At 26.4% G+C, this 14,557-nt stretch overlaps 1 protein-coding gene across 4 annotated transcripts in view; it reads left to right on the forward strand.

Moving 5' to 3' along the window:
- LOC107452673 (ileal sodium/bile acid cotransporter) overlaps positions 1–14,557 on the forward strand; it is a 116,649-nt gene that overhangs the window by 40,178 nt on the left and 61,914 nt on the right. Inside the window, exon 1 of one of the 4 annotated variants that reach the window (XM_016069226.3) lies at positions 6,592–6,881. The exons of the other annotated variants lie outside the window; for them this stretch is intronic. Coding sequence (XP_015924712.1) covers positions 6,723–6,881 — 159 coding nt within the window. The 5' untranslated portion in view covers positions 6,592–6,722. Of the gene's footprint in view, positions 1–6,591; positions 6,882–14,557 lie in introns of those variants that run through there. 4 annotated transcript variants of the gene reach the window in all.

A 14,557-nucleotide genomic window follows, 5' to 3' on the forward strand; every position in this document is an offset into this window, starting at 1 on the left:
CAAGATATGTACAGGATGTGTAAATAAAAACGTAAGTATTTATTGAAATAATGACAGCATCTTAAAAATTTTAGGACTTATACCTTTTGGCAGTTGAAAAAGATAGGAAATTTATGTCTTCTAGTATAAACGAACTTCGATTTTTCTCAATCATCACTAGATACAGTGACTAATAGAAAATAAACTGTTGGATTATTTCAAAAATTGTTTTTTACTTCAAAACTAAAGTGGCACTTTTCTTTGTTTTAGGAAATGAAAAAAAATTTAAAAAAAAAAAAATATACCACATTTTAAAAAAATACTACGAAAAATACCATATTTTTTTTTTGGTGAAAAAATACTACGTCTGGCAACCCTGGTTACTATGAATTTCTTGTTTTTCAGTGTTACCAACAAATATCGAAAGAAGAAGAAGAATTTAATTGTTATTCCAAAGTTTATGTAAAAAAATATTGATAAAAGGTGGACTTATTCACAATGGCTTCTGAAATTATTATACAATATATTCAGAAGCTATTAAAAAAAGGGCTGTCTAACCTAGAAAAAAGTAACCAACGAGTAAATCCTTTAATAACTAAGAAGATTATTATTTATTTCATCAAAATTTCCAAAAATCAGAAAATATCAAAAAATGGACTTAACCGCATTGGCTTCGGAGCGGCTCATATATCATTGTGCACGCAAACATACCAGGAAGAAGCAAAAAAAGAACTTATTCCCAAGTCCAAAAAAATTTCGTATTTAAATATTCAGACATTTTCATGCCCATGAATCACGCTCAGGAAATTACAAATCTCAAGCTCTACCTTAAAATCACCATCCACGAATTGCGAATTCAAAATAGCTAAAACGCAAGAATCCGCCGACCAATAAACAAAAGGTAATAAACAACCAATTACAGATTGCAAAATTTATTGCCCTCCCTAGTATCGCCATTCTTTTCTAGAGATTAAATTCTTTAATACTTTCAGAAAAAGCAACTATTCTGTTCCTAGAGTGGGAGTAGAGTTGTTTTTTTTTTTTCACTGGTAAAAACTTTAAAGCGTGTTAAACCATAAAATCGTTTGAATTTATTGCGACTTCAATATGATACAATTTAAAACTATATAGTCATATATTTTAAGTTAATTACACAATGGTTCAACTTAAACGAAAACATGGTTCAATTAAACAACTTATGAAGGTTACAGCAAATTTGCACGGTATTATGGTTCAACGTTGAACTGATTTTTCTAAGAATAAGGAGCTAAGAATTTTACATGTTTCTGAATTTAGCTATGGTTATTCCCTGGCATTATGGTTGATGAAATAAAACTTTTTATTCTATTTGTAAACAATGTAATTTTATATTTGAAGTCAGCGTAACGTTCAAAACTATAACTGATAGAAAAAAGAACTTTTTATATTTGAAATTAACGTAACAGACAAGACTTTTGCTGATAGAAAAAAAAACTTTTTATATTTGAAATTAACGTAACAGACAAAACTATTGCTGATAGAAAAAAAATTCTACGTTTGAAATTAACGTAACAGACAAAACTATTATTGCTGATAGAAAAAAAAAACTTTTGATATTTGAAATCAGCGTAATATGCAAAACTAGGAAAAAAGCTTTTTATATTTGAAATTAGCATAGCATAAAAAATTTCAGATGATGGAAAAAAAACTTTTTATATCTGAAATTAACATAACATACAAAAAACTATAGCTGATAGAAGAACATTTTAGATTAAAATCAGTATAACACATATTTTAGAAGTGTAACGTACACGCGTAACCAAAAATTAAACCTTGAAGTCTTGTGTAATTTAAGTTCATGTTCTTATAGATTAAATAAAGCAACAAACACAATTTGATTAAAACTATCATTTCGCCACGTTTCTTACATTAAAAGCTTTAATACATTCATTCAGCGAGTGATTCTATGTGGTTGAAATTCTAAATTGCTAGCTTTTCACGAAAAATTGCCCGGAAGGAAAAGGCTACTACAACAATTGCAAAACTTAGAATCCTACATAAAACTAAAATGTTTAAACACATACAACAAAGATAATTTGTTCTTTGAACAAATCAATGGCAAGATCAAATATTTATTTCTTTGTATCCTGCAATTGCGGATATTGAATATAGACCTCTTACTAATGCCTAAACAGTGCAAGTTACTTGATAAAAAGGGAAATAAAAATGACGGCATTTACAATTTCTGGTGTCATTAATCTTCAATGTGTGCACATATATGGTCATGCTTCTTATATTTCATATATTCTTATATTTCATGCAATTTTACAGGAGACGTATGAGTTAAATGTCCATCAAATTCATTATTTTATAATTTTAGGCTGTTGTGAAAACATTTTATTTAATAGAAATAAAACACTTTTATTTGATAAGTTTAACCGAATTATGTTATAAGTTAGCAACCGAATTTTAAAACACTATCTTTTGATGTAGATTCCTTCTGCACTAAATTGATTAATCGATTTGAAATTTGCTTTAAGTTATCGGAATACAAACATTAAAAGTTCCTTGTGAAGATTACAATTTTAGAACTGATATAAAGCTTTAATTTTCTGCATTCCAATAAAAATATGTATATCAAAAATGTAAAAGAAAATGTAAAAAGAAATTTAAAAAAATGTAAAAAAAAAAATTTAGCAAAAAGACAATTTTGTCTTTTTAAAATATATTTAAATACTGACTTGAAACAAAAGATAGGACGATTTGGGATAAACCAATGTTATTTGTATACCTCGATAATATTTTAGAAAGTATTCTCGTGATTAATTATGAATATCATGTCTTATAATAAATATAGAATGTTCGGTAATTATAGATAAGGATAATATCGTGATCATTATCGACAACGGTAAATATCAAGTCGATAATGTCCTGAAAATTATCAATAACAATTAGTTAAAATTTGGATTTTAAAAAATAATTTTTTTTTTCGTTCGTTCTTGTTTCATTAAACGTAGCGAGTTACTTTCGAACTTCCGGCAAATTTACGCGCGATTACTTTTTTTAGTTTTTCTTTTTTTGTATTCTTTTTCCTTATTTGTTATTATAGTGAAACTCATTTTAACACATTTTTTTTTCCCGATTTGTAACTAGCGTGACGGGGTATTGGAATGATTTATGGAAAAAAAAAGGAAAAAAAAGTGGTAGTGCAAGTATTTCCTTTTTTTGAATTTTTATTATTTTTGTAGTTGAAAAAAAAAACACAATAGTTTTGATGATCTTAAAATATTAATAATATAAAGATTTATATTTGGATCTGAAGTGTAAGATACCATGCCTTTGTAAAGTTAAAGTGTAACAGTAGGAACTATTCATTTATTCGCGTACAGTGCGCCAAGAAAGAAAAGATAGAAAACGGACCACTCTGAATAACTTTTGATCTAATGATCCGATCTTCAGGTTCTAGGACTCAATCTTAATGGTTAAAGTTGGTAACCTGAAATATGCTAATTAATTAGTGCAAACAATATTTTAAGTTATGAAATCAGACACAAAATGTACTTTCTCTAAATAAACATACCTTTTTTTCAACGGATTCAGATTTCTACCCCCAAAATATAGGGGGTAGCCGCAATCTGAGAAATGTGGTCTGAATAGTTTGGTCACCTTAATGTTAATTTTACTCTTTGCGTATTGCACCATATCTAGAGAATTTTTAAAGTGAACTGCAAAATTTTTGCACACAATTAGAAAATTCCCTTATCCAGAGATAATTCATGCAAAAAAAAAATAATTTTAGTAGTTATTTATTATTTTTTTATATTATTTCATTTAATAATAGTCGAAAATTTTTTGAATCGTGAGGTATTAATTTTTTAAATCATTTCAAAGTATATAATTTTACATTGCAAAGTACAAAATTTGAGCAAAATCGATTGAATAATTCCCCAGAAATCGAATTTTAAATATACGACTTTTTTAAAATTCGATTTCTCTGGAACTATTCGATCGATTTCGTTCAAATGTTGCATTTTGTGATGTGAAATTACATACTGGAAGATGATGTAAAAAATTTTATACCTTACACTTCAAACTTGTATCGACTATTATTAAAATAATAATATTTATTAAAATTTAATTTTTACTTGGATAATTGTGTATATTGGTAATTGCGTTTTTCATAATTGTTTTTCAAAAATTCGTTTAAAAAATATTCCAGATATGGTGAAATACGCAAAAAGTAAAATTAGCATTAAGGGCTCCAAACTTCGGATCGCTCTCCTGACCAAACTATGGGGACCATATTTCCGCAGCTACCCTTGATATTTTGGGAGTCAGAAATCCGAATCCGTTGAAAAAAAGGTATGTTTATTCAGAGAAAGTACATTTTTGTGTCTGATTTTGTAACTTAAAATGTCGTCCCATTAATTATTTAGCATATTTGAAGTCACCCTCACGAACCATTAAGATTGAATCCAAGAATGTGAAGATCCGATCATTAGATCAAAAATTGTTCAGGATGGTCCGTTTTTTTATTTTATTTATTTTTGGCACACTGTACATTCTACGTCATCACATTATAAAAAAATCAGATATTAATGTGTCAAATAAAAGTAACTTTTAAAAGAATTTAGATGTATTTTCCTTTTTAAAAATCGCCATGCATTTTTATTATTTTCCGCAAGGATGCATGGAAATTAAGCTTTTTATTTTTCGATGAAAACTGCTATATTATTTTAAAATTTTAATGAACACATTTTAACACTAAATATTAAGAATGGCATTATATTTTGTTAACCATTCGAATACACTAAGAAAAAATGTATGGTTGCAGAATATGGTAACATTTAAACGTGTTTCTGACTTTTTTCGAACAGAAAAAATCTCGGTAACTTTTATCGATTTTGTAATGATTTTGATTAAATTAACTATAAAATATGGTTTTATAATGTGTGATAAAATTTCGTAAATGTGGTAAAATTTTTTACTTTTATCATGATACCTTAGTGCATGGCATGATACCAATTATTCGATTAAATTTACCTTTCGTTTTTGAATTTTTTCCTAAAAGTAGGGTCATGCAATTAATTTGTAAAAATACTAACTCTCACTCAAAATTTCTGAAAAACGTGCGTTAAAAAAATAAAATAAAAAGAATGTGTTTTCTTTAACAGCAAGAAAAAAAGCTTTACATTTTTAAATCATATTTTTATTTATTTTATTGTGTATTTAAGGTTACTTAAGTTAATATAAACAGCGCAATACACAAATCTATTAAAGAAGTAACATTCTATCAAAGTTAAGGTTTCGAGTATCAAGAACTTAGAAAAAATCTTTTAATTCAAGTATTTCTATAATGCGTTAACAATATGTTATCCGTTTTACAATATATTGTCAGAATATAATAACAAATCGCGCATATTTGAAAGAGAAACTAGCCAAAAAAAACATGCTACATTTTAGCATACAATTAATTTGCAAAAATACTAACTCTCGCTCAAAATTTCTAAAAAACGTGCATTCAGAAATAAAAAGTAATAATGTAATTTTATTAACAGCAAGAAAAAAAGCTTTACATTTTTAAATCATATTTTTATTTATTTTATTGTGTGCTTAAGATCACCTAAGTTAAAATAAACAGTGCAATACACCAATCTATTAAAGAAACAGCATTGTTTCAAAATTTAAATTTCGAGTATCAAGAATGTCCGTTTTACAATACATTGTCAGAATATCATAACAAATAGCTCATATTTGAGAGAAAAACTATCTAAAAAAATACAAATTAAATACATTGTCCGAATATATCATAACAAACCGCGCATATTTGAGAGAAAAATTAGACTATTTTTACCTCACTGAGTATTTTACCTCACTCACATAATTGAGAGAAAAACTAACTAAAAAAACAACAAATTAAATACATTGTCCAAATATATCATAACAAATCACCCATATTTGAGAAAAAAAATTAGCCTATTTTTACCTCACTCTCATAATTGAGAGAAAAACTAACTAAAAAAACAACAAATTAAGTACATTGTCCGAATATATCATAACAAGTCGCGCATATTTGAGAGAAAAATTAGCCTATTTTTACCTCACTGAGTATTTTACCTCACTAACATAATTGAGAGTAAAACTAGCTTAAAAAACTGCAAATTAAATGCATTGTCCGAATATATCATAACAAATCGCGCATATTTGAGAGAAAAATTAGCCTATTTTTACCTCACTCACATAATTAAGAGGAATACTAACTAAAAAAACAACAAATTAAATACATTGTCCTAATATATCAATACAAATCGCACATATTTGCGAGAAAAACTAGCCTATTTTTATCTCACTTATCGTTTAATAATAATAATAAATACAATCCCCCCAAGTAAAACTCTAGAAACGCAATCTAGATGAACTCAAAAATTATCAAACAAAGTAAATACAACGGGAAAAAAACAACTAAAAAGATAAACATTACTTATTCCCAGAGTCACTGAAAAAATAAACGAGAAATCTCATAATTCGCAAACTAACGAAGAAAATAAAAAACGCGTAAATCGAAAAACGAAACCACATTGCGCGCTCTTGAAGGGAACAAGTAAATGAGCAAATAATATAATTCGTCAGATTGAGAGGTTAAATTCTATTGGATGAAGTTGACACTCCTGCTTGAGAGCAATGGAAGGGGTTGCGTAAGCCCGTAGAATAAAAAGCTTCGATCCGACTTTTTTAGAGTGGAACAAGAGAAAAGATCAACAATCATGGAGAACGCTTTCCTTATGAACGGTAGTGATAATACCACTATGGGACCGTCGAAAATAGTAATACAACCTCTTCTTAAAACAGTCCATGATATTTTATTGGTTGTTTTATTGGTTGCAGTGATGTTCGCTATGGGGTGCCATATTACTTGGGAAGACGTAAGTCAATAATACAATTATTATTTTTGTTAATTAATGATTTGTTTGTATAATGATAATTCAATTAGTTTGTCATGTAAATCAAATTAGTCTTTTTTTTTTAGTCTTTTGTGTTTTAATTTCTAGAATATGATGTTTCTAGAAAATGTTTTTAATTATTTCGTTTAATATTTTGAAAATGATAAAATTTATTTAAATTGGTAATATTTTTTTAAAAATTAAAAAGAGCTGAGTTTATTTAAAAATGCTTAGAGCAATTTTATTAATCATGCTTAAATTCATTATGATTTTTAAATTGAGCAATCATTTTCAAATTGTGTTGACGAGTGTTTTTTATTCTTATAACACTTTCAAACAATGCACACATTTTTACCTGCGAACAAAATTGCTCAATATTTTCATAAATTTTTATTTTATTATTCATTTCCTAAATAAGAAGTGTTAACAAAAATGATTAGTGGTATACTTAAACTTAAATACTTTAAAGCATTAAGGTAAGACAGTAACGAGGGCATCTAGGTCAACATTAAAAAATATATAATTTTTATCGCTTTTAATCAAAGTTTGTTTCAATGAGTTTAAGAACCACAAGAAAAAAAAATTTTATGTAAGAAAAACTGCACAAACTATTATCTTTTTTAAATTCTTTTCACTTTCATACATAATTACAACGAATCCCTATAAAATATAAGCAATTGTATGAAAAAAATAAATTATTCCGGTTTAGTAGAATCGCTAAAGATTTTAACAGTGGTATTTAATACAATCTTCTACTATAAAAGCATTAAAGGAGCAATATTATCAACAATTGTTTTTTCTTTTTCTTTTTTTTCTTTTTAAGTTTAAACGTTAAATGTTACTACTTCAAAGTAAATATTTTCATTTTGTGGTCAACTTTATTAGACTTGAACGTAGGGAAGATGTGCATTTATAAAAATCCTAATCCCCTTTTAAACATATTTTTAAGTAAAGGTATGTAGAAAATTCTTTATGTTAAAAAATTTATAACTTCTAATTATATTATTTATTACTTAGACGAAGAATTTTTATTGAATACATTATTCATAATTTTTTACATTATTTTGTATTAATTTAGGTGAAAATAAGTGAAAAATATCATATTTAGCATTTTAATAACGTATGGTTATGAAATACTGCATGAAACACTGGTGTCTTTTTCTGCGTTAAGGGTAATCTGTTCCAAACGTGACTCACTTCCAAACAATATTTTTTTTTCAATTTTAACTTATTTGCAGTTATTTAGGTCTGTGAAAAACAGTTATTCGTCAATGAAATTTTTTTAACACACAAAATCAATTATTGATAAATTTTCAGATTGATTATTTTTCTTGGATTTTATATTTTAGTACAAATATAATTTTATAATCTGACAAATTTTTTTAATAGCTATTAGATTATTTTTTATACTTAACAAATACCAAAACATATTTTGCTTGAAATTAGAGCGCCAGAAAAAAAATAGAAAAAAGAGACATCGGTGTCTCAGCTGCGTCAAAGGATTAAGCAATCTTAAGTTTTCTTCAATATGAAGAATTCTTAAATATTTGTGACCGACAATCAGTGACCAAATTGTGACAAAAAAATTTGGAAATCAGTTTATTCGTCATAAAATATTTCTTATTTGCATTTATTTAGATCTATGAAAAAGTTATTCGTTATTCAAATTTCTTTAATTTACGAAATCAATTATTGATAAATTTTCGGATTTGAATAAAAAAAATTCAAACTATTTTTCTTTGATTTTATTTTTTAGTACAAATATATTCTATAATCTAACAGATTTTTTTAGTAATTATTAGGCTGCTTTTTTATACTTAAAAAATATATACTTGATAACTGATACCTGAATACCTGTTTTTCATACTTAATAATTAATTATAATTATAAAAAAATCATCAGTTAAATAATAAAAAATAATTTAATGAATAATAATTTAAAGCGTCAGAAAAAAAATAGATAAAAGGGACATCGAATTCCCTTCTGCGTCAAAGGGTTAAATAATCTTAAGTTTTCTTCAATAGAAAGAATACTTAAATATTTGTGACCGAAAACTTTATTTTTAAAGTTATTTGGATATCAGTTTATTCTTCATAAAATATTTCGCTCCAGTTAAATATTTAACAGTCAAAAAAATTAATTGCATGTTAACAACAATGATAATGGATATAATATTTTAGTGTCCTCAGTGGTCAAACGGATGTTCACTTTGGATAGATGCCTCATGTCTCGCCTCCCCCAGTACCACACTTAATTACTTTAAAAGTTAAACTTAAGTTCCTGCATCAGCCTGATGTTTTTTTTTTTTTCTTGTCCGAGTTGGAAGTTAGCTTTCCTGCATCCTTCTGATGTTACCAAGCATTCTTCAGTATTTTAGCACCTCGATTTTCCCTTCTTTTACCAGTGACACGAATTTTCACATTTTCAATACACAAGTAATTTTTTGTAGAAATGACAGCTTGTCTTTTGTATAATTTTTTTCTGCATCACGCTTACTTAGTTGATAGTTGAGTGTGTCCCAGTTGAAAGTTAACTTTGCTGCATCAGTTTGATGTTTGCCGAACATTCTGAAATATTTTAGCTTCTCTATTTTTTTTCTTCCTTAACCGGCCACACGAATTTTCATATTTTCAACACATAAATAAATTTCTTTAGAAATGACAGCTTGTGTTTTTTATAATTTTTTTCTGCATCACTCTTACTTAATTATTTCGAGTAGGATAGTTGAGTGTGTCCCAATTGGAAGTCATCTTTCCTGCATCAGTTTGATGTTTGCCGAACATTCTGAAATATTTTAGCATCTATATTTTTCCTTCATTAACCTGCCACACGAATTTTCACATCTTCAATACATAAATAAATTTCTGTAGAAATTTCAGCTTGTGTTTTTTGTAATTTCTTTCTTCAGGAATGATTGTTATTTGAACAAATAATAATATAGAAAGGAAATTTTAAAAAATTTGTAAATAAAATTTTTTAATTATGTTTTGCAACTTATGTAGTATAATATGTTGAAAATTTAACGCAAAACGTTAAGTAAACTTTATTTTAAATGAAATATAGTTTACATTTATGTGTAAAACATATATAATAAATTAATTGAAAAAGCCTTGTTTGGAGTTGGAAGTTGACTTTCCTGTATGATTTTGATGTTGGCCGAACATTCTAAATATTTTAGCATCACGATTTTCCTTTTTTTTCCCACGAACTTTTGAATTTTCAATACATAAGCAAATTTCTGTAGAAATTATAGCCCGTGTTTCTTTTCTTTATTATTGTTATTTAAGTGAATTAAAATAAAATTAAAAATAAAATTTTTAAAGCATGTTACTCAATTTTCTTAACTAAACTTTGTAACTAATGAAGCATAGTATATCGAAAATATTAAGAAAATGTTTTTAAGTGAAGTTTATTTTGTATGAAATATAGTTCAGATTTATGTGTAGAAAAAAACAATTTATTTAACTATTTTGTTGGCATTGTGTCAGAGTTGGAAGTTAGCTTTTCGTTATTTTTCTGATGCTAATTGAACATTCCTTAATATTTTAGCATCTCGATTTTCCCTTCTTTTACCAGACACACAAATTTTTACATTTTCAATACACAAGTAAATTTTTGTAGAAATGACAGATTTTGTTTTTGTTATTTTTTTCTCCATCACAATTACTTAATTATTTCGAGCTGGATAGTTCATTGTGTCCCAGTTAGAAGTTAACTTTCCTGCATCGGTCTGATGTTGGTCGAACATTCTATATTTTATCATCTCGATTTTCCCTTCCTCGACCGGTTACATGAATTTTCACATTTTCAATACATAAATGAATTTCTGTAAAAATAGCATCTTGTGTTTTCGAGTTTTTTATAATTTTTTTCTTTAGAAATTATTGTTAATTGAACGAATCATAATAAAATTAAAAATGAAATTTTAAGAAACATGTTAATCAATTTTTTAAATTAAACTTTGCTACTAATGTAGTATAGTATATCAAAAATTTGAAGCAAAATTTTAAATAAAATATAGTTTAGATTTATGCGTAAAGCATACATAATTAATTAATTAAAAAAACCTTGTATGTGTGCATAGTTTCTGAGTTGAAGTTGGCTATCCTGCATCATTTTATTGCTGGCCGACATTTTTCTATATTTTAGCAGCTTGATTTTCCCTTCTTTTACCAGTTACACGAATTTTCAATAAATAAATAAATTTCTGTGTAAACTACATCTTGTTTTTATATTTTTTTAGAAAATATTGTTATTTGTACGAATCATAGTAAAACAAAAAAATTAAATTTTAAAAACATGTTAATCAATTTTTAAAGTTAAATTTTGTAACTAGTGTAGCCGATTCGGAAAATTACCAGACTGTATGGTAATACCATTTCTCTCTCAAAAAAAAATTCATTATTCTGGCTAGTAAAACTAAACTTTACGGTATTTAAACTCTATGTTTGATCATTTTTGCGTTCATGTGCTAACGGTTGACCGGAAATTCCGATTGATTGATTTATTTATTAACATTTTATTTATTTTTTAAATATTGGGTTTTATATCGATGCATTTTATCAATTTTTTATGCATTCAAAAGAAACTTACAATTTGGGTACTTTTTTTTTAATTTTAAATCGATTTCCGAAATATTATTAAGTCTCCCAATTATTCTGCTCCGAAAATACTAACTGCCATAGTTTTTTATTAATATTTAATTCTAATCTAAATAAAAAAAAATTTAAAGTCATCATGTAGGTATAGATATAAATTTGAAATAAATATTCTAATAATTAAAAACCCATTATACTCTTTGTAAATATAATAGGCATCTCTAGATAAGGCGATGTCCCCTTTCACCACACTTTTCCCCTCTCTATTTTGTGTATTTTTTAATTATACTATGCAATAGCAATATATACAAATGAAAAATTGAATGGAATCTGTTGAATATTTCTTAAGAAATGACAGTTTAAATATATTTTTCCAGTTTTAATACTCAGAAACTATTTGTCTGATTGTATGACTTAAAATTACCTAGTTAAAGTTTATGCAAAAATTTTTATAGCTTCTAAGGTAAAAATTCGAAATTCAATTAAATTAAAATTTAAGTATTTAAATTTTACTTAAAATAATTAATTGGAATAGTTAATTTTCTAATAACCTCCATACTTTGAGATACAAAAATCTGAATTCCTAAAAAAATTACATTTTTGTAACTGATATCGTAGCTTAAAGCATCACCAGTACTAATTCACTAACTTTTTTAAAATCTACCTTTCGAATCAATAAGATTACAACCTAGTACGGGAAAATCTAATTATTAGATTTTAAGTTATTTAGGTGTTTCTTTTTATATTTTGCGCACTGTAAACTCTCAAAAAATAATTATATCAACGTTGAGCCATCTTAAAGGTACCTTGAACCCTAAAATTGTGTAAATTTGATAAACCTAAAAAAGAAGTAAAATTCAATTACGTTTTCATTAAAGTTGATCCATAATAACGCTTAATCAAGTCTAAGATGGTTTTAATTGTATAATAATATTGTCTAACTTGGCCTCTTATTTTAGTTGCTTGCTGCAACTAAAATAACTAAAATAATATGTTGAACCATAATTTGAATATTATGGTTCAACACTTTAAAAAGTTTTAAAAGTGTACATAAAGCAAATAAAATCTGAAAGCTCTTAGTTTTAATTATTTTTTTGCTATTTAAATGTTGGGAAAATTTAACGATGTCTTGTGCCATTTTATACTGTAGATGAAGATTTGCACAATTAGGAAAATTTTCTATTATGTTTGTTGAAGTCAAGCTCAAATACGTATTTTCGCCTTTAAATATTTAAACACCATTTATTTTTAAACAAAATTATTTACATTATTATAGTTCAGTTAAAACAATTATCAAAATGAATAGTTAATCAGCATAACAGCTTAAATTGCAGCAGAATTGATGCTACCATATTTTACACGAATAATTAGCTACTGTTTCGAGTTAATCAGAACGTGCAACCTTCTATTCCAATTACAGAAAAGTAACTAAATATTAAAAGAGAAAATTAAATTAGGCCTTGGCGGATTGCTATAAATTCCAACATCGCTCATTTGACTTAAACTAGGGAATAGTTAAGGAAATTCTCCTGATATAGTATAAAAAGTTGGTACTAATTTCAAGGGATTACTTTTCACCAACTTATTTGTGCATTTATTATCTATTGTATTCAAATCTTTTACATTTTTCACAATGTTTAATGTATACTTAGGTCAATAATGATTAGTATTGTTGTATATTGGTGTTGTTTGGGAAATTCTTCTCTCCGATATAATTTGAAAAATTCTCTCATTTATAGTTAGGAAATTTCTCCTCCCCGATCTAGTTAGAAAAATTATTTTCTCGGGTATAATTTATGAAAAATTCTCGTCTCTCGTATATTTCAAAAATTTAGACAGAGAAGTTCAAGAGATACAGAAGAAATCCTTTTCCCCAACTTAATTGTGTTTTGATTATATGTTATATTAAAATCATTTCAATTTTGTATTGCGTTCTATGTATACATAGAACAATATGATAATGAACAAGTAGAAAAAGTTTCTTTCCTGTATAGTTAGAAAAATTTTCCTCTCGTGTATAATTTGAAACATTCTCCTGTCTCGTATATTTTAAAAATTTAGACAGCGAAACTCAAGGAATACAGAAGAAACTTTTTCACTAACTTAACTGTGTTTTGATTATATGTTATATTCAAATCATTTCAATTTTGTAATGCGTTAATTGTAAACGTAGAATAAAATGATAATAAACATGTAGAAAATTTTTCTCTCTGATGTAGTGAGGAAAATTTTCCTCTCATGTATAATATGAAAAATTCTCCTCTCGTTTATAATTCGAAAATTCTCTTTCTTGTGCACAATTTGGAAAATTGACCTCTCTCGTATATTTTAAAATTTTAAGCAGCGGAATTTGAGGGAAGCCGAATAGAACCTTTTCGCCAACTTTATTGTGTTTTGATTGTAAGTTTTATTCAAATCATTTAAATTTTGTGTTAAGTCAAATGAACCTATAGATCAATATGATAATGAACACGAAGAATTGTTTTTCTCCGATATAAGTTATGTAAATTCTCTTTTCGTGTATAATGTGGAAAATTCTCCTCTCTTGTATAATTTGGAAAATTATCCTCTTGTGTATAATTTAAAAAATTCTCCCTATATATTTTTAAAATTTAGGCAACGAAATTCAGGGGATACAGAAGAAAACTTTTTCACCAACTTAATTGTGTTTTGATAGTAAGTTATATTCAAATCATTTAAATTTTGTGCTACGTTTAATGCATACATAGAACAATATGAAAATGAACACGTAGAAACTTTTTCTCTCTGATATAAGTTCGGAAAATTCTTTTCTCGCTTATAATTTAGAAAATTCTCTTCTCTCGCATATTTTCAAAAATTTAGCAGCGAAATTCTTGGGATACAGAAGAAAACTTTTTCACCAACTTAATTGTGTTTTGATTATAGATTATATTCAAATCATTTTTTTTATGTTGCGTTTAATGTATACGTAAAACAGTAATCATTATTATAACTGTACACAACTGTGAACATAAAGCTAAAATTACAGGGAGTGGTGTTATTTAATTTTATATTTTAAAATAAAATAAGCTGTGTGCA

Source organism: Parasteatoda tepidariorum, chromosome X2 (assembly GCF_043381705.1).
Source record: "Parasteatoda tepidariorum isolate YZ-2023 chromosome X2, CAS_Ptep_4.0, whole genome shotgun sequence".
In the NCBI taxonomy this organism is placed as follows: Eukaryota; Metazoa; Arthropoda; class Arachnida; order Araneae; family Theridiidae; genus Parasteatoda; species Parasteatoda tepidariorum.